Source organism: Ptychodera flava, chromosome 15 (assembly GCF_041260155.1).
Source record: "Ptychodera flava strain L36383 chromosome 15, AS_Pfla_20210202, whole genome shotgun sequence".
Lineage (NCBI taxonomy): Eukaryota > Metazoa > Hemichordata > Enteropneusta > Ptychoderidae > Ptychodera > Ptychodera flava.
Window position 1 is genome coordinate 37,814,689 of NC_091942.1, and position 26,735 is coordinate 37,841,423.

The following is a 26,735-nucleotide window of genomic DNA, read 5'->3' on the forward strand; positions in this document are numbered from 1 at the left end:
AATATTTTAAACATGGCGCATTGCTGAACACAATGCCAAAATATTTTCCGTCGAAATGAGTGCTAAAACTCTCCGTCAGTTCTCCTCAGGGAGACCCAAACCCCCTTCCCGATCCGTTTCATCATCACATTATCAAAGAAAAACTCCACCTATTAGGTAAGTGTGACAGCAAAGATCTGAGTTTTGTTCGACTTTGAGTAGCGACCTCTGTGACAAATGTAAAATCTGTTTGAACGGGTTTCACAGACAGTGGCTTGTTGGTAGGTACACAGCATGCAGCAGACGGCCCTAACCATTTCACACAGGCGTATGTGGACTGGGTAGTTTTAGTAGGTTTCTTAACGTTTCGGCGCCAAGTCGTTTCGGCCTCCAGATTTCCGGCCCCAAGTCGTTCTTGCACCGCGACTTAACACGTCTCAGCACCGCTCTATTTATCCACGGTCCCTCCACAAACCACAGTCGCTCGAGAGCTATTCAGCTCTGGGACTATTCGCCCATAGACGAGTGTACATAAGCAAGAAACAACCCTCGCCGGTCCTACTAAAAACTGCCCGGCAATGCCCGGCGACACACAGGGCGTAAGGTTACGAACGCCGTATACTATAGACCAGTAAATCGACGTTTTGGGGCTTGAACTATCGTTTTTAGGTTTTTAATATGAGTTAGTGGTCTGTGGCATGTAGATATCGACTTCTTGTGATAACTGACACGCTTCTTTCGTGCCGGGCAGTGCCCTGTGTGTCGCCGGGCATTGCAGGGCTCGAAATTAGCGGTAGTCCCGCGTCCATAGACTACCAACTTTTCCCTGGGGCTACCAAAGTCCATGAAATGGTAGCCACACGGACTACCAAAACCTTGGACATGAAATACTTGGCGTGCGATGTCCGTCACTTTCGGACGAGCTAAATGCAGTAACATGGAGTTTCATTGTTTGAAGCAATTATTCTTTCATCTGTGAAGAGTTTTTTTCTGGCGACTATTACAAGTTTCACTGCTATGTTGTTGTTTTCACAAGATACAGAGCATTTGATACTAAAATGTTGAGTTGCTTTTCCGTGTGCAGTCTTTGCATGCCAGTTCACACTATGCTGTTGATCGGCAGCATACAAGCCGTACTTGTGTCAAGTTTTAGGGTTTTGATGCTGGAATTTCACAAAACTGTCACTTCTATATCAAGAGATTGTGCAATCAGTTTGATTTGAAATAGTAATTTCACAAAACTGTCACTTCTATATCAAGAGATTGTGCAATCAGCTTGATTTGAAATAGTAATATAAAACACTGTATCAGTTAAGCTTTGCTGAGTTTCGCTGTCTTTTATCTATGGTTGTTGATCAGTATCAATGTATTACGTTCTGTACAGAGAGACTCGGGTGTAGCAAGGTATGCTAGTTCATAAAGATCATGAGAATAGTTTTTTCTGTTTTTCTTTACTCAAGTTACAATTTCTTTGGATGTGTAAGCCGATTCTGAAAGTGATAGAAAGTGTTAAAAATGTACATAAATTAGCATAAATTAAGCGTTCGTGACACTTAACAATAACTTGGGGTTTCTCGAGTTGAAGCCCCTAGTTTTACTGCTATTTAGTGTTGCTGAACCAGGGCCTATACTGGGACGAGTACAGTATCCCTAAACTAAAATATTCATGGACTACCAGCCATTGTCACTGGGCTACCGACTTCAGAAAATGGTAGCCCAAGTTGACTACCTGGGGAAAAAGTTAATTTCGAGCCCTGCATTGCCGGGCAGTTTGTAGTAGGACCCACCCTCGCTTATGTACACTCGTCTATGGGGCGAATAGTCCCAGAGCTGAATAGCTCTCGAGCGACTGTGCACAAACCGTGATTTACCACAGCAGGCTACCTCGGGTAACTAGTGCTAGAACGTAATGTACGTTACACGTTACTCATCAAAGCACTAAAAATGTATATTTCAACATTCACGTACTTACTTGTGTCTTTGTGAGAACATGGCAGAACACCGTAAGAAAAAAAAAATCATATCATTATTCATTTTCAAATCTGTGATACAAGTTTATCGATAATAGCCGCTGATACGGCAAAAGATTGAAGACAGTGCCAAAATGGCATGGCAAAATCGCACAAAATGCACATAAAAGTACTGGTCAGAACGCAAAGGTTCGCTTTATACGAATATGACGGGTCAGTCAATTAATAATTAGTTTGAAAAAAAATCGAAACAGGGATGCCGAGACCTCTTGGGTTGCGGTGCCAAAATGGACTCAGGGCCTGAAATTAAGAGGCCGAAACGACTTGGGCCCAATCTACCAGTTACCATTTTATTGTAGAGTTATGCTATGTTCCAACATTCTGATACATAGACTATCCGTGTGTGGATTGTCACATGTCAGAATGTAGCATAACTAAAACTACCCACATGATCCAGTCCACAGGGTCCAAACACTTCGCACCAAAACCACTTTGCCCCACACAACTTCATCCAAAAACCATTTCGTACCAAAACCACCTCGTCCTAAGTACCATCTCGTCCAACTCAACTTCACCCCAAGTTCCCACTTGTACTAACACTACTTCACCAGTGTATGCCATATGTACCATCATAATACTACCCGTCCTGAAACAACAATGTATCACAGCGTTGTTTTACCTGCAGCTTTGAAGCATTAATGTGTCAGGACATTTTTGCCTCTACAAACCACTTATTCTTGCACAAAACCAAAAACTGTAGAATTAGAAAAAAGACAAATGCAAACTACAATGTTACATTTACAACACAGGTGCGTTGCGGGGAATAGCTCTTGTCATTTATTTGAAAATGTGTACACTTTCAAGACTTTACCTGTAGTCCTGAATGTGATGAACACTTCTATGGCAGTGGTTGGTTATTTTTGGCTTTACCGGTTGACAACAGTTGGGGTGAAGTGGCATTGTTTTGGGGGGTGAAATGATTTTGAGGCAAAGAGGTTTTGGTATGAGGTTGTTTTGGTGCGAAGTGGTTTTGGTGTGAAATGGTATGGGACGAGATGGTATGGTGTGATGTGTCTGGGAATCCCAGTCCACATACACCTGTGCCATTTCATACCAAAACCCACTTCGTCCCACACCACTTACCCATAACGTTGCCAGACTCTTCGCACCAAAGCCAAGTTGCACCACACCACCACGTCCCATACCATTTCACACCAAAACCATCTCATTCTTCATACCCAAACCAGGTCCGACTATTACTGCTCATCAACTGCCCGTCAGGAAATTAACCTTCCCAATAACTGTAATCAGTCCATATCTCAACACCAAAGACTACTTCAATCAATAAAAAGCTACAAAGAAAGAATCTGTTTTATTCACAATGCCTAAGTCCTGTTTCAGAGCCATCATCAACATATGATTGGAGTGCTATTACAGGCAGCGCACACTGTCTGGTCGCTGGTTATGGTCCCCTTGACCCCGGTACCCTAGTCACTTCGGTCTCGTCACTCTTTTCCTGTTACATGACAACATTTTAAATATATCATGCAACTTGCCAGGGAGAATTGACGGTGTTTCTGTGAGAAAATCTGCTTGCTTCTAACAGTAATGTAGCCATTTTGATATGCTAAATTCAGGCACCACAGTCTAGTGCCTGTGTGTATTAAGGTGGTTGGAAAGGCTAGAGCGTCAGTTATAAATTTCAACAAAACTATTAAAATATAAAAGTAGTCAACATTCTCTGTGGAATAAAAAAAACTAGACATTTGGGCACAAAGGCATTGCAGAGTTATAGCCTGTTAAAACTTCTGAAAAACTGACCAAATAAGAAGAAGTTGGGGAGTCCTTAGTGTATTAACTATGGTAGAGGTCCCCTAGCTTTTAATAAAATGTTTGAAAAGGGAAAGTCATTATTTGCTGTTTTTCAGGAAAGTTTGACAAGGCGGTGCTGGCATTCAGAGTGAGTGACTGCTATTGTAAATGCATTTTTATATTCTTTGAGTGTCAAAGAGGTGTCAAAAGTGAGATTAACCAAAAAAACTGCTCTTTGACTTCAAAAGAGGGGTGCAAATATGGCTTGTTTTCAACATTTTTGACAGAATAACAGTTTTCCTACATAATTGTATACCAATTTAATCCAACTTTGAAATGAGATATGGACATGGAATTTTTACAGCCTATTAACAAGGTTACAGATAAGATTTGTAAGGCACAATTTTCCTGTATTTGAAGTACTTTTTGAAAAATCACATTTTGAAATTTAAAGAATTTTTAATAATTTTTTGATATATAACCCATGTAAATCATAAAAACAAATTTTATTTATAAATCCTGCCGTACAAATCTTACAATAAATAGTGTCAACATATTTATAACTAATTTGGTAATATTAATACTATCCAATTATTATTAAATTCAAATATGTAAAAAAATATATGAAAAATTAAATTTTAATATTTACTGGTGTCATATTTCAAAATCATGGCTGCAAATATACAATTTTTATATTCTTTGGAGAAAATATTAACTAAGGGAGTTATCCTGAAAATTTGAACTAAATATCTTGATTCTAACACTTGAAATTTGACATTAACTCTGAGAAAAGAATTGGTGCAAAAATAGCCTTTCCAACCACCTTAATAAAGTGACGATGATTTGCCTTCTACAAGAATAAAATACATCTGCCTTTTGGCCATGGGGAATTTTGGTACGTTGTGTGTTCTTAGCATTACCTGCTTCTACCAAAGCCCTTCGGTAGGTGGGGTTGAAGTGACCAGAGTAGTGGGTTCAAGGTGACCAGGGCTGACAGGTTAATCCTTTCTCCCAAGTTGTAGTAATTTCTATGGCTTGTCTATGGAGCCTGGTAGAAAGAGAATTAAATACGATCAGGGGTGGAGATGACTAGAAGCTGTTCAGATGGTGGAATACAATCAGCGTGCGCGTTGCTACTCGTTCAAAAATCAACATTTTTGCTGGGACTAGTTCAGGAAAAGGACACACACAAGCACGAAATGCCGTTCAAACAATAAATAAGGGCAGTGTGTTACCGGCGTTATACGGCTGTGATGGAGGCAGTATAACGCCGGGAACACACAGACCTGTACGCAGGGCTTGGGTAATGTTGTATCAAAATCTCAGCTTAATCGGATTTATGAATGAAAGTATACCTGTAAACATTTGCACATCTCCTGGATGACGAGTCGCTTTACTCATGAAATGAAACTAATCCACATAAATAAAACACAAAATCGCGATGAAAATCATGCAATTTGTTACAATAATTTTGATCCATCCACATCAATGAAAAATAAGAAGAAGACTGTTCATGTGATAAATATATAATCCCATGGTATTTCTCTCTGTTTGACATCATCGTATATGAGTGTTTTTCGCGAAGCCGTACAACTTCTAGCCTTCGGCTCGAAGTTCTACGGCTCCGCGAAAAACACTCGTATACGATGATGTCAAACAGAGAAAAATACCATGGGATTATATATAAATATCATTATTTTAAATTGTGTACAGCAGTGTATTCAACTTCTTAGTATCTGGTAGAATAAAGTCAAACTTTTATCGCTTTTTGACATTTCACTTTCTGTCCACGTTTCAATTATGCATCCTGGCAATCACATGTCACAGGTAACACCATCTTTCAAAAGGACACAATATGATATACATCAGAAAGAAACACACTCTCCCTGCAATGGCTCTTGTACTATTATTGCTCTTGTTAACGACAAGTCTTAGTTGCACTAGCCAAATCAGGCACCTGCTAAGAAGGTTGCACCTAGGACAGGCAATTCAGAAATGCTGACCTTAGACTTGCTCTGTGCATGTGTGGTTCTGAGAGCAATATATTGCACCAGAGAACTAGATAACTTTGCATTCCCTGTTGAAGTGGGCCTGTACTGTACTGGATTATGTACTGGTACATGAAAGTGCCTGGTACTGCAAACAGTTTAGTTGATGAGAAATGAACAGGTCAGTGTTCCATTGATTAACAGGTGAAGTTTCTGTCACTGTTTAGGAATGAGCACTATCCCAATAGCCCCCTTTCCTCTGTCATCCTGGTCGCACTTCACAACATTTTTACATGTGATGGCTGACAAGGTTTATTGACTACATTCCCAATCCATCCACAGCCCTTGTAAAAAATGAATCTTCACATCATGTGTAAATTAGACCATAAAGTAATTTTGTGATAAATAATTTGTGAGGTATATGTATCCTCTCCAATCTCATCAAAGTCCGATGTAGAAATGGCCTACATGTCTCATTCTAGATGTGACAAACAGCTGAACACAAAACAGCAAAGAACAAGCAAAGGTTGAAATGCCACCATCTCTACAACTGAGTTCAATAAGGTCAGGTATTACTGTACTTACAGTCAGTACCTTCTTAACAGTTTTTATATTTTTCATATCATTTAAGCCGTAACTTGTGACTATTGTCTCCTCACAGAAATCATCAGGTCAGAAGTGCTACCAATGGAAGAAGTGCAACCAAATCCAAACGTGACAGTACTGTTGAGAATGATGACAGTGACACTGAACAAAGTGTAGTGATGATAGACGTTCCATCAGCTGGGGATACAAGTCAAGAGACAGCATCAAACAGGATAACTTCTGAAATCAATCCTCAAATGATTGTGAGTGTTGAAATCATTTTTTTTAAATTGAAAAATTCATTGTTTTAGCCATTTACTTATGCAATAATGTACCCACTCCCAGCCCATAATGGACGCAAGGAATCTTTGCACAACACAATGTATGAGGCAAAGATGAGCACATCATGCATTTGCAAAGTTTACTTGATTCCATTATTGGTTGGAAAAGCATACATTATTGCTATTATTTTAGAGGTTTGGGCAATGCCAGGGAATTTGAAAATATAGAAAACACCTGGGGTCCCAACACTAGATAATTGGATACATTATCAATATTCATCTTGTGATTGTATAACAAAATTCACCTGCATTGACAAGGCTGTAATTACAATGGTCAGTAATTTTCATTATATACATTGTCTTCATAGATGTATGGACTACATCTTTCTATTTTTGCTTCATCCTGGAGTATTTTGCTATCTATCCACAAAGTAAATAATACACTTTTGTAGACGTGACATTGGCTAGTGGTGAAAAAAAACAAACCCACAAAAACATGCTTTGTCATTGTTAACCAACCTCAATATTGTGTACATCAAGATTAATTATCACTTCAGACATGAAAAAATGTTGTTGATGTACCAGTATGGTAAATATTGAAGAAACCATATTTTGATAAATTGTATTTTTTTTTTCTGAAAGGGGTTGAAAGACTTGAAACTAGAGCTAGTGTTATACAATATTGCTAACCTTCAATGCAAAACAGAATAGAAATATCTGAAAAAATTGATAAGTTGATATTTGGTGTCAGAACATGTTCAATGAGTCAAAAAGGGTATAAAAAAATTATCATTGGTGAGGAAGATGGTGAAGTATATGTAATAACTTTCTTGTGTAATGTTAAAGAGGTTTTCATGTTTTTGATCTACAGTTGCAACACTCTGGAGAAAATACTTATGATAGAATCTATGAGGTAGATTTACATGCATCCAAAATAGCACAAATAAATAACCTTACTAAGGTAAGTTAATTTTTTCAATCTTTGCTTCCCTGCCCCTCAACAAATTGTTGGTGATATGGCAAACTTATGTAAATCTTTGGTATCATTGAAAGGAGATCACATGTGCTTCCTCTTTCTAAGAGTGCAATATTTTATGAAAGAAATAATGTAAAGACGGTTAGAAGTACTGTATATAGTACAATGTGTATGGTAGTAGTAGGTGAACCAAATTTCTTTTCATGCATACTGTACAATGTCAAGTGCATGTAAATCTTTCATGATCTGTCAGCATTGATATGTTGGTCAGAAATTGAGTAATGAAACTGAGGTATGATTTTTCCCTGGATGATATCATTGACAAATGAAAAGAAAATGTTACATTCCATAGATTATAATAGTCTTTGTCTACCAGTTACAGTATGATCAAACAAATAATACTTTAAAATGAGTTTGTTTATCCTTTTATCCTCTACTGTGAAGTTTCTTAAATTGCACTCTATTCTACTCTATTTGTAGTTTGCCAAAGTGAGGATATTGGATTTGTCCTGTAATTACATCAAGAACATTGAAAACCTTAACTTGAATACAGTAAGTATCAGGCTGTTTGAGCTCATTTATGCTGTTGCTGTGTTGTCACCTGTTACTGTCATTTGCCACAGAAAATGATCTTGTTGTCATAATGCAGTAAATGTCATATTTCTAGGACCAGTAATCTCAGTTTATGAATTTAACCATGCACATTGAAGTCACAGATGTAATAAACAAATAGTTTTGGTATTTTGGATTGAGCATTGTGCCCTTCTCTCTTGCAAGTATGTAAGTTAATTGTGTCATTTGACCCTACTTTGCTATCACTTTGTGAGAGTTTATCAGGTACACGTTTCAGTGATTCTAATGTGTCATAGACTGGATACCAAAGTAAAGTGCTAATATTGCAACAGGCAAAACTTCTTAAAATTTGTGTATTTCATTCATTTTTGAATATCAATAGGTGTTCAAAGAATTATTTACAAGGGACCTTGAACAATATACTCCATGCTATGTACAGTTTACAATGTATGAAATACATTAGTTATGAAGTAATAAAGTGTGATGTCAGAACTATTATGCACTAATTGAAAATTACTTAAATGACTTCTAAAGAAGGAGAAGTTTAGCCTAGTCATTTTTGTTGTGAATCAAGAACATTGCTATGCACAGAATAAGATTGTCAAACCTGAAAACATAAGGTGTTGTATGTGTGTTTAAAAAGATGCCAAATATTCACAACACATAGTTATTCCTTTAGCTTTTTGTCACTCTTTAGGATCTGCGGGAGCTGAAACTGTATGGTAATCAAATTACTGAAATAAAAAATCTTGAAGGGTAAGTTCATTTTGTTTCCATTTAACTTTATGAGATGTTTTGTTAATGTGCACATTTTAGGAGCATATTTATGAGAGTGTTACAGTTGGTGGTATGGCTTTTGACCATAAATAAAGATAAAAAAATGGAGTGTTACACTCACAAAAGAACTTCCATTGTGTTATTAATAAATTAGGAGGTCCATAATTTAGGTCATACTCTGAATATTCATACACAACTATATAAAAGAGTATTCTTTGCCGAAAACGCTAAACTCTAAAACTGTTACCACGTCAACAGCTATAACCATGAGCAGCCCATATTCTTCATCCATTAAATAATTCTGTTAGCTCATCAAAATATCCACCATGTGAAGACATCATATTACAATTTCATGTCAGAGAATTTCAAAGCAGGTATTGACAAAATTGACAATTCTATATGACTATTTATTTGAGTTCAATGATGCATAATATCTATTTCAATCATCAGGTGCAAAGAAATGTGTAATCTTTTATTGCAACACAACAAGATTAGATCAATAGGTGAGTCACTTTACACTTCAGGAGAATTTACATTAAAGTGAATTTCCTTTTCATACATATGTTTAGGTTTCAGTTCAACTTGTATAAGTGATTGCTTTTTATTGTGAATATGAAATGGAAATCCAATGTATGACACATTTTGTGCAAAAAAGATGATGATAAGAAACACCTCAATGGTATTTGAAGACTCTTTTTATAAAAGTTATTCCCAAAGTTTGAAACCTGTTCCTAGATTTCATGTATTCTGTACTATTGCCAAGTACTATTATTCATGTGTTTGAAACTTTACCCATTAGTTATTTGGATTAGCCAGTCAATTGTCAATACCAATGCTTCTCTGTTCTGGTTGGTAGTATACCGTCACTGTTTTTAATTTTATTCATCTCAGTTTTGAATTGAGCATTTCACATTGACGTGGAAGCCTTATCTCCACAGGGAAAGGTCTTTCAAATCTAAGGAAATTGAAGATGTTGAGGCTTGATAATAATCAGATATGTAAAGTGGAATCCAGAGAGTTAGCAGTCTGTGGTCAGCTCACCTTCTTAGACATCAGCAACAATAGAATTGATAACCTTGTGGTAAGTACCCATAAATGGTTTAATCATTCACGTAATACCATTTTGCTGGTAATTAATCATATTAAGGTAAGTTCTGTTATTGGGCCTCTGACAACCATGTTAGACTCAAGACATGAAAATGTGATTGTTACTAATATTTTCTAAGGTCTTCAGCGCTATGGGGTATGAATGGCACAATTAGGTGTGCATGCCCCAGACCATGTCAAAACTTTAAATGTTTCATGTACTTCAAACAATAGCCTTTTTGTCCAATTCAATTCATCTTTATATTTGGGTTCATTCAATCAGTCAGTATAACATTTTATGGTAGCCCGGGAGCCTGTTATTTAACAATAGTTTGTTTATGATCAATCATTTGATGATTCAACAGTGTAGTATTTTCACATTTGTAATTAGTGAAGGTTTGCAGTGTATGCATCAATGATTCAGTGTGTCTGCAAGAATCACGTACTTATGTAAAGCTACTGAATTTGCAGTCACACATTTTCAATTGCAAGTATTGAATGGATGTACTACTAAAACATATCAAGATCGTACTTGCTTTGTCAAGATTCTGGGACATGCCCACTGTTTCTGAGTGACTTCAATGTTTGTAGTTGGACTGAGGCTATATCTTGCAATAATATTCATCAAAACTGTTTTCAAAATATTTGTATTTTACTCTAAATGTATTTATTTTGTTAGTAAGTCAAAGAAGCTACAGAATCTGATATTTTCTCTCTACACTGTCACAGAGTTTGAACTGTCTCCAGTGTTTGGAGGAACTCTATGCCTCAGAGAACAGACTTCAAAGAGTTACTGACCTCAGTAGATGTAAGAAGGTATGTGTTGACTGGTTGTTCTGTTGGCCAAAGGTGCATGTTACATTTCTGGGATGGTATCAGATTTAAATTCTAAGATATCTAGATGACTTTATAAATCAAAGATTATCTGTGATAAACTGACATGCTGGTGCTCAATTAACAAGCCGGTGCTGAGATAAGTATGCACTTGATATCTTCCAGTAAGTATGCATACAGTATGGCAAATTAAAAACTGAATGTATGGAAGCTTCTTTTGACTTGATATTTAAAATCTATAGTATGAAATTTGAGCTAGTCTGAAGATCAAAACTAGCCATGAGTTGGGAGAATGCAGAGACAATTGATGAACTTGTCTCTACTGCCTGAAATCTGACCTCATGTCTTCGTCTTTAAAGGTTATTCACCAGCTACTGAAATATTTGAATATATGATTGCAATTACATTTGAGTGTACCGGGTTATTTCCCAGAAATGTAACATGTGCCAGTGCTGTCAGCTTTAAGACTTCATAAGGTCAATGTACTGTCATATGGAAATGATGCACAGGGTAGTCTAGCTACTGTTTGTTTGACTTTTCAGATTCAGTGATGTTTTCTTCACAGATTTAGTAAAAAAGTACCAGATCATTTGATATCATTACAACAACATTTTGCAAGCATAAACACTTTAGAGATCTTGAATGGGATTCATATTGTTGTTGGATTTCATCAAGTGGCTGTCATTTTTGCAATAATTTCCCAAGGGCTCGTGTGATTTCAGGAAAAGGACCTAGTATTAAGATATAAAATACACTCATGATCAGCCTCACAATCAAGATGTTTGACAAGTTTGTCTGTCCTGAATTTTTTCTGACATGTAGGGTAAATATCCTCTCCATTTTTGCTCCTCAAAATAGCTAGAGATACTATTCATGCATGTTACAGTAGTGTTCAACTGCAGTTTAGAATTTTCTGACTAATGTGACCCATCTCTTTGATTTCTTCCATTGTAGCTTCAGGAAGTTGATCTGTCAAACAACAAATTAACAGATATATCAGGACTGAAAGGGCTTCCTAATATTACAGTGAGTAAATGAACTTTTCTAATATTTAATGGTAAAATTGAAATGTACTTTTCTAATATTCAATGGTAAAATTGAAATGTACTTTTCTAATATTTAATGGTAAAATTGAAATGTACTTTTCTAAGATTTAATGGTAAAATTGAAATGTACTTTTCTAAGATGCAATGGTAAAATTGAAATGTACTTTGCTAAGATTCAGTGGTAAAATTGAAATGTACTTTTCTAAGATTCAATGGTAAAATTGAAATGTACTTTTCTAATATTCAATGGTAAAATTGAAATGTACTTTTCTAATATTCAATGGTAAAATTGAAATGTACTTTGCTAAGATTCAGTGGTAAAATTGAAATGTACTTTTCTAAGATTCAATGGTAAAATTGAAATGTACTTTTCTAAGATTCAATGGTAAAATTGAAATGTACTTTTCTAATATTTAATGGTAAAATTGAAATGAACCTAAGAAGATGCTGTGAAACAGCTGTCAAGTGTACTGACAGACTTTATTCATCAGTCACAATGGAATGTAGGTTTATAATTTGATTTCTTGAATTTTTCCTATTTCCAATCAAACCTAACTTCAAAGTCAAGTATGCAATGAATTGACAGTATTAGAATAGAGATCAATATGTTCTGTGCAAAAAGGGCATTATATCACTGACTAATAATCCATAGAAATCACAACCTAGTCACCAAATTTGGTTCAAATGCTATTTCACTATATATGATGGTTTTAAATAAAACATAGGTGGATATGCTATTGTATGTTTCAATTTTTCAATTATTTCAATTATTCCTAATTCATGACTCAATAATATAACTTTATGCATTGTTCACAAATCAGTTTGTATGGAAACATTGGTTGAGTTTTCATTCAATTTTTGGATTAACTTTACAGTAACATCAAAATAATCTCTTTGCAGACTCTGAATCTAAGCAATAATTATCTTTCAAATGAAAGTGTCAAAGCTGTCGGAAAACTTAAGTAAGTGACTATTTATAGATCATATATCTTTCTGTCTGTCTTTCACAATATACCGGTAATCACTGTTGCATGTTCATGTGCTATTGGTGACACAGCTGTGATCATACAATAATACACATTTTTGCATTGCACTGAACTGTCAGGATCAAGACCAATGTAGTTAGTACTAGGCAACCATCAAATTGTCTCTGACTTCATTGTCAGATGAGGATGTTATGACTGTTTGTTCTGTTCAAAAGACTTAAAGATGAATGTTTTGCACTGTCATATACCATTAGCAAACAGCTATTGATCATAACTATCAGGCAAACCATATGATGAAGTATCCTTTCTATTGTGAATTAACTGAAATTAAGAATCTTATCACAAAGCCCTCAGTTTCCTCATTCATGAAGGAATTTCTTACCATCGTTAGTTGTCGCTCGAACTGTAACTTCCCTGGTCCAATTAAAAGAAATGATATGAAGAACTCTTTTCAAACTTTTTTGAGACCACTCATTGTTGACCACTTTAAATGCATTTTTTGACACAGATTTTTTTTATCATTTTTTTTAATTACTTTTTCATGTTTACAGGTCATTGGAAGATTTGAATATCGCACATAATCAGATAGAATTGTTAGAGCCATTTATTTCAGCTATGCCATCCTTGCAAACACTCAATGTTATCAGTAATAGGATAAAACACTGGAAAGAGATTGTGAGTATTCAGAAAATGATATGCTGGTAGTCTAAATATTGTGTCTTTTTATTACTGTTTGTTTTTTAAACATGAATCTTTTCAAGAAAGATGTACATTCATCATTTTTGGAAATGTAAAATTGTATTTTGAAGGGATATTTATGATTTGGTAAATCCTGTTTATAGTTTCTACAATCTCATTAGAGATTTGGATCGTCCTCCGCTGATCTTTGAATAGAGTGATACATTTAGAAAATTACAAACCTTTGTTAGTTTTGTGCAAAGATATTTCATTGCGGTATTTCTATGGTTGTATCAGTTGTACTGTAAGTACGTACATAGAGTAATAAGATGTAAAAAATGTATTGTATATGTATGTTTTCCAGTGTTGTTTATCCAAGATGGCTACCCTGGTCGAATTGTTTGTCTCCAGCAATCCATTTGCAGCAGAAGGGGGAGAGAAACAGAGGTGAAATAACAAATCGATAATAAACTTCACAGAAACTGAACAGCTATAAAACATCATAGACTGTGATTTTTAGTGATACACGGTATTCAGTATGACAGCATGTTTTCCAAACAACTGACAGGTTGATTTCTATGTGAAATTTACACCATTGCCGTACAGTAAGGACACCAGCAACAGAAAACTGAATAATTCAAACATACCAAAACAACCACACATGTTTCTTCTTACAGTATTTGCTAGCAAGACTGCCACCCTGTAGCCTCACATCTTTTAAAACATTTATTCAAAATGCTCAAATTTTTGTGTGAGATGATATTTGTGTTATTCTAAGGCATTGGTACTTGGTAAATGTGCCGTGGAGAGTCAGATATGTGTGATATATTGAACCTACTTTTGAAGTCAAATACCTGTCAGCTCTGTTTTGTCTACCAATGAAGCAAATCTAAGACATTTGTTGTGTACTAGTTACATAGGGACATTTAATCTGACATGCTACAAAGGTACTGAGAAGTTTCACACATGTGAAGATTGTATGCTTCCTTTTCAAGGGTTAGTAGCAATATCTTTAGATGATTTTCTCACTATTTTTGTTTTGTATATCAATTAACGTTTCTCATTCTACTCCCATAGCATGTTGAAACACTAACCTTTTAGCTTGTCAGTACCGCATCTATACAGTGCCATGTAAAATGCACTTTTATTGTTTACATTGAATTCCAGTCCAGAATAGAATTCACTTGTTAACAATAACAATGCAGTCTACACATGTACAGACTAAGTTGACAAGCTTACCCTGTGTATCTCACCTTACTTTGGGAAGTAGAACAAGAAACTGTAGTTGACATACAAAACAAAATTGAAAAAAATCATCAACAGTGACAGCTACCAACCTTTTAATTAACGAACTATGTTTTGCATCATCAGATTTTGTGAGTGACACTGACAGCCTTCAAAGCCATGCTACATATTTACATGATTTTCCTTCTGTGTTTTATACATACAGCTACCATCATGAGCTGCATCAGCTGTTACCAAGGCTAGAGATCTTAGATGGAGCCCTTATGAAGAGACTTCAACAGAAGTCAGCACCAGTAATGAGACCCATGTCTGTGTCTACAGGTACTCATTATTATACTTATATCTGTCTTGAAAAAGCAAAACAAAAATCAGAATTGGTCTCAAGTTTGTTGTTTATCAAAATCATCTGTGTCAAGAGATGAAATATCTGAAGAACCAAAAGTGACATTATCAGAAAAACACTGATATGATGGAGTTGCTTTCCAGAACTTATATTGTTGATTTGATTTTACATTCATTGATAATATTGTAGAGGAGAGTTAGTACCTCGTCTTCTACTTTCAGAACATTTTGTAATCCAGCATCAGATGTAATTGGAATGTCTGTCTTTCTTCTTTACAGTTGTGAGTAGCAGACAGGTTGAGAATCAAATCAGATCTACAGTACAAGAGATGTTGACATTTGAAAGCTCATTAGCATCAAGGTAAGCAGTCACTTGCAATAGTTCAATTACCATTTTGTATCAGTGCTTCAAAGATGCTTAAGTTTTAAGCAATATTCAATATTCAGTTTTGCCACATTGTTATGAAATAGACTGAGTTTTGTGTCAGTAATGTCAGTTTTCTGGTCAATTTTAGCAAACATTAGCACACATTGAGAATATTTGGTCCAATAGTTGATTTAATGTGTTCTCAGGAGAACAGTGACAACTCTCACTCAATTAACCCATACGTACCTTACTCTGAGATATTTAGTATTTGTAATGTGGCATGGCTTTGAGCCCTTATTTCTGTCAGGAAGACTCATATCCTACAACAGCAAATCATCAAGAAAAGAACTTTTTCCACTGTAAGTTGGTACATGCTCTATTGTAAGTGTTGCTATGAACTATGACATATTCTACGCCTTTTATAACAGTGTTTGGTTTTAAATAATTCATATTGTCATGTAATGGTAGATCCATTTCTCTCAAGTGTCCTACTCAAGCTAAGGAATATGACATGTATCCACAGATCTCGGAGTTGGATCTCTGGTTGATTTGCCTTTGTCAGGATTACCTTCTCTGCGTTTAATTACACATAGCTTTCAAGACACTTTGCAGTAACTTATAGATCTAAATCAAGGGGCAGCAATATTAAACAACCACTGACAAACATTGTATGTTGCCTGTGAAATGATAGCATAAAGAAATATATATGCTTTCAGGTTTGATAATGTGCGCATGTCAGTAAATTCCCTGCCGGCTGAACTTCCTAAGAAATCAGTGATGACATCATTTGATGGTGTTCCAATCCCTGGCACATCGGATGGAAGACCAGCTACAAGTAAATGCAGTGTGTAAGTGTCTCTCCATTATGTCCCCGTTTTCAGCCCTACCAGAACATGTTATTTTATGCAAATGATAGTAGTGAACAACAATGTATCCAGTGGGAAAATTCTTTATAAGAAATGTTGTACTTTCTTGAAATATTAGAAGCCAAGTTAGTGATCACACTGTAATTCATTGGCTGGCTAAGTTTTGATCAGGTCATAATATTACAATGGTTATGATCATTCTTGTTTCAATGAAAACTGAGCTGGTATTCTCAGATATCACACACAAAATGATCAAATCCAAAGAAAGTCAAATGAAAGATTATATTTGTCCTTCAACTTTTGAATTCATTTTACTGCAGACAGAAGCAATCCATTTAAGTAATGCAAGTAAAGTTTGAAGAAAACCTTTCATTTTTTAGCTCCCATAGCCATATGTATATATGGCAATGGAAGCTATTCTTATAGGCTAGGGAACTGTCTGTATGTCTGTATGTCTGTATGTCTGTCCGTCAACATCAAAAACTCCAAAACCGCTGCACATTTCATCTTGATATTTGGTGTGTACATGGATGATGGGCTGTAGATGAGATTTTGTTCAAATGAAGTTGTCATTGCCAAAAATATGCAAATTAAGTGAAAAAATGTAAAAACAGTCAAAATTGAAAAAACTCAATAACCACTGAGCAGATTACATGAAAAATTAGCATGTAAGTACTTTGGGCTGACCTGAAATGATTGTGCACATCTTGAGTCAGTATCTTGGACTTCCTATTTTCATGATTTTTTTTGTAATTTTCTCCCATTTTTGGTCAAAAAATCTTCTTCTCTGAAACCACAAGTCCGATTGATTTGAAACTTGGTATGGAAGTGCATAGGAGTGACCTTTCCCAAATTTTGGCAAATTGTGGTGAAATTTGCATATTTTTAGTTTACACGTCCATAGACTCCCATGTATAAGGCAGATCTCCATAGACTCCCATGTATAAGGCCATGAAAAATAAAAATTTAGTTTCTCATTTTATTCATATTGCAAAAAGGATGCAGTGACACAATTTTTAGTCCCCACGGATGAAGTCCAGTGGGCTTATAGATTGGGTCATGTCAGTCTGTTCGTCCATCCGTGAGTCCATCCGTTCACGCAGATATCTCGGATATTTTGACAAAATGTCATGTGACCTCGATGACCTTTGACCTCAAATATACATATTTGTCCATAACTCAGTAACCACAAGTGCTACCACCCTTCATATATGGTATGATAGGACACCTTATGACACCACATATTGTACCTCATTAATTATGTGCATATCTCATTCTGAGCGAGCCAATAGAGCTGGAGGTCTGATTTTTGGTATATAGGGATAACTTAGCAATACAATTTTTTTGACAAAATGTCATGTGACCTCGGTGACCTTTGACCTCAAATATACATATTTGTCCATAACTCAGTAACCACAAGTGCTACACCCTTCATGTATGGTATGATGGGACACCTTATGACGCCACATATTGTAGCTCATTAATTATGTGCATATCTAATTTTGAGCGAGCCAATAGAGCTAGAGGTCTGATTTTTGGTATATAGGGATAACTTAGCAATACAATTTTTTTGACAAAATGTCATGAGACCTCGGTGACCTTTGACCTCAAATATACATATTTGTCCATAACTCAGTAACCACAAGTGCTACACCCTTCATATATGGTATGATGGGACACCTTATGACACCACATACTGTACCTCATTAATTATGCACATATCTTATTCTGAGCAAGCCAATAGAGCTGGATGTCTGATTTTTGGTATATAGGGATAACTTAGCAATACAATTTTTTTGACAAAATGTCATGTGACCTCGGTGACCTTTGACCTCAAATATACATATTCGTCCATAACTCAGTAACCACAAGTGCTACACCCTTCATGTATGGTATGATGGGACACCTTATGACGCCACATATTGTACCTCATTAATTATGTGCATATATAATTTTGAGCGAGCCAATAGAGCTAGAGGTCTGATTTTTGGTACATAGGGATAACTTAGCAATACAATTTTTTTGACAAAATGTCACGTGACCTCGGTGACCTTTGACCTCAAATATACATATTTGTCCATAACTCAGTAACCACAAGTGCTACACCCTTCATGTATGGTATGATTGGACACCTTATGACACCACATACTGTACCTCATTAATTATGCACATATCTAATTCTGAGCAAGCCAATAGAGCTGGATGTCTGATTTTTGGTATATAGGGATAACTATAGGAGAGAAATTTTTTGACCAAATGTCATGTGACCTCGATGACCTTTTACCTAAAATATATGTTTATGTCAATAAATAAGTAACCACAAGTGCTATGTCCTTTGTATTTAGTAGGATGGGAGACCTTATGACAACACACGCTTTACCTCATTAATTATGCACACATCTAATTCTGGGCAAGCGAATAGAGCTAGAGGTCTGATTTTTTTGGCATATAGGGATTAATTAGCAATATAATTTTTTTTTCAAAATGTCATGTGACCTCAATGACCTTTGACCTTGATTATACATATATATGCATATCTCAGTAACCACAAGTTCTATACCCTCCAATTTTGATAGGATATTAGACCTTAAGATGTCACATCTTGTACCTCATTTATTATGCGCATATGTATTTTTTGGCTGGCCAATACTGCTAGAGGTCTGATCTTTTTTCCCGATTTAGAACCATAACTTAGACATGCCTCATGTGTTTCAAATTGGGAACAACGACATAGACCTATGTGCCCATAGATCTCAACATATACACTCCAGTGATACTTCTTAATGACCACATTTCCCTGCCCCATCAAGACTAATACTCCTATTACAAGTGGGGACTATGTCATTGTCAATGACTTGTTGAGTTAATGGTTGTATCACAGTATTCGATATTTCTAATTCTGTATTTTTTCCATTTTATATTCTGAATAAATACATTAAACATATTTCACTGTCTCCAGTACATTACATTTAAGTATTTCACTTCATGCACTTTATTACCGTGGCCGAAAACGACACAGACCCTCTTCAGTTTGTAATTGCGTCGTTCTGTTTGAGCTGCGTCATTCTGTTTTGACCTGCGCTCTTCAGTTTGTAATTGCGTCGTTCTGTTTGAGCTGCGTCGTTCTGTTTTGACCTGCGCTCTTCAGTTTGTAATTGCGTCGTTCTGTTTGAGCTGCGTCGTTCTGTTTTGACCTGCGCTCTTCAGTTTGTAATTGCGTCGTTCTGTTTGAGCTGCGTCGTTCTGTTTGACCTGCGCTCTTCAGTTTGTAATTGCGTCGTTCTGTTTGAGCTGCGTCGTTCTGTTTGACCTGCGCTCTTCAGTTAAATTGCGCCGTTCTGTTTGAACTGCATCGTTCTGTTTGATCGTCGCTCTTCGGTTTGTTTTGTTGTAATAAAGGGAAAGCAACTCCTCACATCGTTCATATGTGAATTCTTTGCGTTTTGTGTATGATTCTATATGTGTGTATATCATGTTTAGCTGTTTTATGTAAAGGGTTGATTAGGCATGGCGAGACGTACCCGTAATTTACGTGTCTTGCTGTTAACCCACATTGGAGCGGAGAGACTAGCGTTACACTGCAATCCTTTGAAGCTACGTTTCGAAAACAGAGTTTTCTTCATCAGTCACTTAAAATTCATTTTTGATTGGTGAGACATGTTGAATGATTGATTGATTTTATGTGTTAATATGTTGTTCCACTAAAGTTTGTTGTTCAATTACGGAAGCTATGTCTACGGTTTGGTCTTGTTGTGTTTGTGTATGCTCATGTGAATCGGAGTGCCATCTATTGTAGCTTTTGTGAAGTCTGGCATTTATAAGTGTATCGCATACTTCTGTTCCTTCTGTATGCGATTATTGGTTGCTCGAAGGTTTGCAGCATGAAAAAAATATTTGGGACAAGATTTCACTGACGTTCTTGATCCAAGGCTTAAATAGTATAAAATCATGGATTTTTGTATAAAATACAGCAAAAACGGGCTAAGTGTCAAAGACACAAGGAAAAAAAGCTGGAGCATCAAAAAAGGACCTCGAAATTAAGAAAGTGAAATAGAAAAACATGAAAAGACATTGATGAAGTTCAGAGAGCTTTAGATGATATTTACAAAGTCAAAACACAAGGTATTATTCAACGTGCTAGAGTAAGATGACATTTGTAAACTTCAAGCATCTACAGATTTAAATGAAATTTTATAATTCGCAGAAAAGAATTTTATCGAAATTTATACCAGACTACACATTGTTTTCCTGAAGAAAAACCAGAAGAGTTCACTGGCGATTTGCATATTCCACTGTCAGAATTACAGAACAAATATTTGTGAGGGTTATTTGAGTCTCGAAGAGTGCTACCAAGCTTTGAAAAACATGTCCTGTAATAAAAGTCTGGGGAATGGCGTTTCTGGCCCTTGTATATGGTAATTTAACTGTACTGAGTTTCAACTATATGTACACGTCCATATGGAGAGTTTGTCAGTGTCAGTTTCCCAAAGACAAGCAACCATTACTTTTATCAGTTCGTGTTCACTCTTAATTTAGAGATGTATTTTGGAGCATTGCGCATGCGCAGTTCTACATTTGCATAAGCGACCCGTTCAACACGAAAATGGATTTTTCTCAGGGTACGCACACCGCACCGGGTGCTTTCGGCTCTTGTGTAAAGGCGATGGAGAGACATATTCGGGTCAAGCTTGGAAGCAGAAACAGTTTGGACTTTCAGTTAACGTCATGGCTACCAGCGAGGGTGGAAAGTTAGGATTTCCGGTAGATTTTATGCAATACTTTAAGCGATCCTCTCAGGGTTTCCGCCATGTTGTTTCTGTCAGAATATCCATGATTTCATTCAGTATATTCAAATCCATCGTACAGTGTCTTTTTCGGCCGATTTTTTCATCCCACGTGAACAACACTGTCGATGAACAATTGGTGGACACAAAGGCCAGCATTTTATGGCCGTTGCGCCTTGGGGGACATTGGGGGACACTCGGCATTTCCTTACATGCATCGCGGCCTACTTCTATTTTGGGAAATTCCGACGTTTTAGCTTTGTAAACGTACCAAGAATATAACGATCTCATGCATGGCGACTTATAGAACAGCCCGCCAAGGAATTCTTTTAGTGAAAAAAATACAGCCTTCAATTGTCCATAGTTTCATCCAAGTGTTCAGCTGCGTCAAGTGGTAGCCCTGCGTACAATAGTGTGTGTTCCCGGCGCTATACGTCCTCCCATCCGTGTAACGCAGGAACATACAGCGTTGTACGCAGGGCCGGCTACGTCTAGTGGCAGTATACGAATTGAATCAAGTCATTGGTACGTACCGCACTTTAGATGGGTTCAAACTTAAACTGAGTTCGATGTTAAGTGATAAGAGGGGAAATACACCATTATAAATATTTAGGATTTTGATCTCGTTTGAAAATAAATATTGCATGTATCAGATATTGTAGAGTACAATAACAAATTGTCTTCTGGAGAGTCAAAAATTTTGATGTTAGGGTTGCCAAGCAAAGTTTTTGTTTTTTAGATGATATATGTATGGGGTCACATGGATAAGTAACCTGGCCCTGTGATTAGTCAATTTGGTGATGCATCTTCAAGGTCTGCAGTTTGGGTATTTCTACAAGAGATACCTTGAACTTAGTCAGTATTGTTATTCCAGTAATTTTGTATTGCTTTTCATGACTGAGGATCTGAATTAAAAAAGACACTAAAAAGACACTACTAAATCATATTGCAGTATCTTTATTATATTTCACAACACCATGAACATGTATAACAATATAAGTATTATAATTTTCAAATAAATACTCTTGCAGTAAATAAATGTTTCTCTGTCTTGTTTTTGTAGTACTTTATAGTGCTGCATGGACAGTCCTGTTGAGTAACTAACTATGAGTGATATTCTGCTGACATGTGTCTTTTATATTAACCTAATAAGAACAAATGCTTTCATTGCACTGTGCAAAAAATATAATGACGATAAAAAAATAAGAACAAAACCGAAAGAAAACCCTCAAACTAGGTTTTTGGAGGAAATGGTTTTCCCAAAAACAAGAGCAAAATCAAAACAACCTGAAAATCAGCCTATAAGCTTGACTAGACAAACGTTATAATGCACATGAAGCAAATTTTATTTAGGCAAATTTTATCATCCTGGTGTAGTACATCTGACTAAAATTCCCCTTCAATTGGTTTCCTTCCATTAGTCCAGATCCTCCCAACCGCTTCATGGCGAGACTCCTTTGGCGTCGTTGGCGTGTAGCAAAAGACTGAGGGGAAGGGAAATTAAATACAGTTTTAGAAACCTATGTCAGTTATGGAAGCCTAGCCCCCGAGGGTCATTGCGGAAGCTTTAGGTTTTGACGATCACCTGAGACGTACCTCTGCAGACTAGAGTGCAGTCGTCCATCGGAGCATCAACGTACGTTCACCGTGGCGATGGCGGAAGAAGTTTCTACCTCCATGCAGCATCATATTTATTATAAGCCATACACAGCCCCATGGCAATATATTCGAAATGATCAACATTAACAGGCAGGGAGGGACAACAGTCGACGGTACAATGGCGAAGTTTAACACCAAAAGAAATACAACTGCCGTGCATGCAAACATGAAATACAAGTCCGGGCAGCGGGCTCTGCGTCGCAGGGTACCGGCGTTTTGTGGCCCCAACGCCGGTAAAACACACACGCCCTGCCACGCAGGCCTTGCATCGTGCTCCCAGGAAAGTTAAAAATTAAGCGCTGGTTCCACAAATTTATCATGGGATCACTGTAAAGAGGTTTATTAACCGTTGATTCCTGATCAATTGTAACTGTGGACCTGATTCGGCAAGTTTACCGTATACAGCAGAAGCTTCCGAAGGAGTACACACGGTGTAGACAGTCAGGCAGAAAACTTAGCGCGATCCGCGCGATCGGAGCTAGCTCTGACCTCTGACATTTAGGTACGATCAACTTCCTGCTCTACGCACGCGCAGCAAAGGGTCAACGGGTCAAAACGTTACTGCGAGTGCGCATAATACATCTCTAAATTAAGACTGAACACGAACTGTTGATTGATAAAAAAAGAAAAAAGATCGTCTGTAACTGAAAAATTGGGGACCTATTTATCTTTTAAACTGTTATTATAAAAATTGTTGCCAAGGCCCTTTTAATTCGAATTTCAAAGTTTTATGGGAAATGATTCACCCAAATCAAGCTGGTTAATATGTGAAAGGTCGCTACATTGGTGACGCTGTTTGTAAGATTTTAGACTCAATACACTTTACAAAAGAAAACGATATTCCTGGTATTCTATTTTGTATTGATTTTGCCAAGGCATTTGACTCTATCGAGTGGCCTTTCCTTTACTTTGCTTTAAAGAAATTTAATTTTGGTGAATCTTTTATTCTATGGGTCAAAGATTTATACTGCGATATTTCTAGTCATTAATAATGGTGTCACCTCTGGTTAATTTCAAGTTAGCAGCGGTTCAAGACAGGTGAGTAACGCACTATGGTTAGGTAGTAAGAGAGATTGTATATACACACATTAATCGACTCAATGTACTGCATCATTTAACAAAGGTAGGAACGATGTGTGAAGTTGCCCTCACTTTCCTTCTTATAAAATTGCTCAAAAAATGCTCAGGATGTAAACTGTCTGCTCTACCACGTGTAGCAAGTGATGATGACGACCACGAGGTGGCCTCGTCCAAGGGTAACAGTGGAGGCATAACCTCTCTCCCTGCTATTTAAATTAGAGTAAAAACATGTTGTTACTGTGCACATTATCTTAGGGAAACAGTTCTTGTCTAAATGTGTAGACAAAAAGAAAATTTTTCCGTTCTATTTATTTATAACGGAGGTCAGCAAAAGCACACAGTTGAGAGAAATATTTCCTACAAAAATAGCACAACTGAAAAGTATAGGACCCGCTGGCATATTCTGGTAATGTACTTTGAAATTGAATCATAATTTGAGATTCGAAATTATATATATATATATATATATATATATATATATATATATATATATATATATATATATATATATATATATATATATATATATATATATATCAATCTAGTAAACACAATACGAACACAACCTTTAACAACAATAGAACAAAGTTAGACATCCTAGCTTCCAGAATGAAAGAACAAACCTTCAGTGGGACAACATAGGAATACGTACAATCTGCCAATATACCACGAAATTTATCCACTGAACCTGACTTGAGGCGATTGATAAAGAAAGTCTGGAAAACTTTCGAAACATACCGTTAGTGTCGTACGCAGTGTCTCAACTCTGGAGTAGGCTACAGACTGCACTGAGATTCATATTCAGCTGTATCGCAGTACCTATTTAATTCTGTTCTGTACACAAGACAGTGAAACAAAAAATACACACCGCCATACATTAAACGCAAACAACCAATATGTGAACGATGTGTGGAGTTGCTCTCCCTCTACTAAACTCCTCTCCCTCTACTACCTATGATTCCACGGGCACCCTGCAAAGTTGCAATGGTATTCTCCAAGTGACCGTTCAATGTTTGTTACAAAATGTTTACTCCAGTACTTCCAAGTTATGCTGAAAACAAACTGAAGAGCACAGATCAAACAGAAAGATGCAGTTCAAACAGAACGACGCAGGTCTAACAGAACGACGCAATTACAAACTGAAGAGCGCAGGTCAAAACAGAACGACGCAGCTCAAACAGAACGACGCAATTACAAACTGAAGAGCGCAGGTCAAAACAGAACGACGCAGCTCAAACAGAACGACGCAGCTCAAACAGAACGACGCAATTACAAACTGAAGAGCGCAGGTCAAAACAGAACGACGCAGCTCAAACAGAACGAGGCAATTACAAACTGAAGAGCGCAGGTCAAAACAGAACGACGCAGCTCAAACAGAACGACGCAATTACAAACTGAAGAGCGCAGGTCAAAACAGAACGACGCAGCTCTAACAGAACGACGCAATTACAAACTGAAGAGGGTCTGTGTCGTTTTCGGCCACGGTACTGTATCCCTTTCTTACATGTTCAAATATCTGACCAGAGAACAAACACTAAATAGTCCAGGATGGGAGCTACAGTGTCATTGACGCTATTTTTTAAAAAACTCTACATGTTTCTGATGATCAAGATAGTTTTGTTGCTGGCAGTTATAAGTAAATCAGCAAACTTATTTTCACAGCTAACATTCAATGAAATTTACATGTAAACATTTTGTATTGCAAGAGTACTGGTAAGTTTTATTTCATTGGAAAAGGCAAAAGCAATCACTATTGTAGTATTGCATTTGTTATGACATAAAGTTATCACACATAACTGACATGTATTTGAATATCATAATTCCATGAATTTCTTTGTCTTACCTACAGGAGGTCAAGAATCAGAGATGCTCAAGATTTCGCATCACAAAATTTTTGAAGCAAACTTCTGTACAAATGTGCAATGAGAATTTTTTGTGTAAATATGTACATAGCAATGTTTTATATGCCCCTGGTCATTCAACTGCTGGTTACATTTGGCCAAGACAAGCAGAGATTCCCTTTTTATGTAAAGAGAGCAATGATGCCTATGGTGATGTAATAAGAAGTGGAATTGGGCAGCTTGTTGTCAAGATGGAGACAGTAACTTGTACTAGCATTTCCATAGTTTGCAAAAGTAATGTCTGATCAAAGCTGCTGATATAGGTACTTCCTATCTGATCTTGTCCATGACACAGAAAATGAAACATCATTTACTCTTCCCAAGCACTTCTGATATTTATTTACTGTAAACAAAGCTCTTCTCTCATCAAGTTGGCTAAATCAACAGTTGGATAACCATGCTGGTAGGTGTAACATAAGGATGAATTTTACCATCCATACCATTTTTACGTTGTACTTATCTTTATAACCTGTAAAAATTATTGATGTGAATATGAGTATAAAGCAATCAGACTTTGCTTTAGAAATGACCACATTGTTTGAACTTGGCTGTGGTTGTGTTATTTTGTTGAGAAAAGCCACCAATTATTGTGTTAATTGCCAGGTAAAGATATTACTACTGGACTTTGTAACAATCTACCGATTGTCTTGGATATATGTATGATGAAATGGACTTCAAATTTATCCTAAGTTAAATTTTAATTTCTACTGCCATAAGAGGTGATATTGTAGCTGTTTTAAGGTGGTTGGAAAGGCTAGAGCGTCAGTTATAAATTTCAACAAAACTATTAAAATATAAAAGTAGTCAACATTCCCTGTGGAATAAAAAAAACTAGACATTTGGGCACAAAGGCATTGCAGAGTTATAGCCTGTTTAAAACTTCTGAAAAACTGACCAAACAAGAAGAAGTTGGGGAGTCC

At 36.5% G+C, this 26,735-nt stretch overlaps 1 protein-coding gene across 1 annotated transcript; it reads left to right on the forward strand.

Moving 5' to 3' along the window:
* On the forward strand, positions 1 to 26,735 carry LOC139152089 (protein phosphatase 1 regulatory subunit 7-like). The gene is made up of 16 exons (XM_070725188.1): positions 1 to 156; positions 6,411 to 6,597; positions 7,487 to 7,576; positions 8,072 to 8,143; positions 8,862 to 8,920; positions 9,392 to 9,444; positions 9,880 to 10,022; positions 10,757 to 10,843; positions 11,816 to 11,887; positions 12,808 to 12,869; positions 13,445 to 13,568; positions 13,936 to 14,018; positions 15,022 to 15,137; positions 15,438 to 15,519; positions 16,242 to 16,373; positions 25,764 to 26,735. Exons 1-16 carry the CDS (start codon positions 56 to 58, stop codon positions 25,810 to 25,812), a joined length of 1,512 nt encoding a protein of 503 aa, XP_070581289.1. The 5' UTR covers positions 1 to 55; the 3' UTR covers positions 25,813 to 26,735.

Bases quoted from the DNA above. Each gene is read 5' to 3' on its own strand.
- LOC139152089 (XM_070725188.1), top strand. From the start codon at position 56: ATGAGTGCTAAAACTCTCCGTCAGTTCTCCTCAGGGAGACCCAAACCC. The intron at 6,598-7,486 runs GTGAGTGTTGAA...TTTGATCTACAG, and splicing joins AAATCAATCCTCAAATGATT to TTGCAACACTCTGGAGAAAA. The intron at 7,577-8,071 runs GTAAGTTAATTT...CTCTATTTGTAG, and splicing joins AAATAAATAACCTTACTAAG to TTTGCCAAAGTGAGGATATT.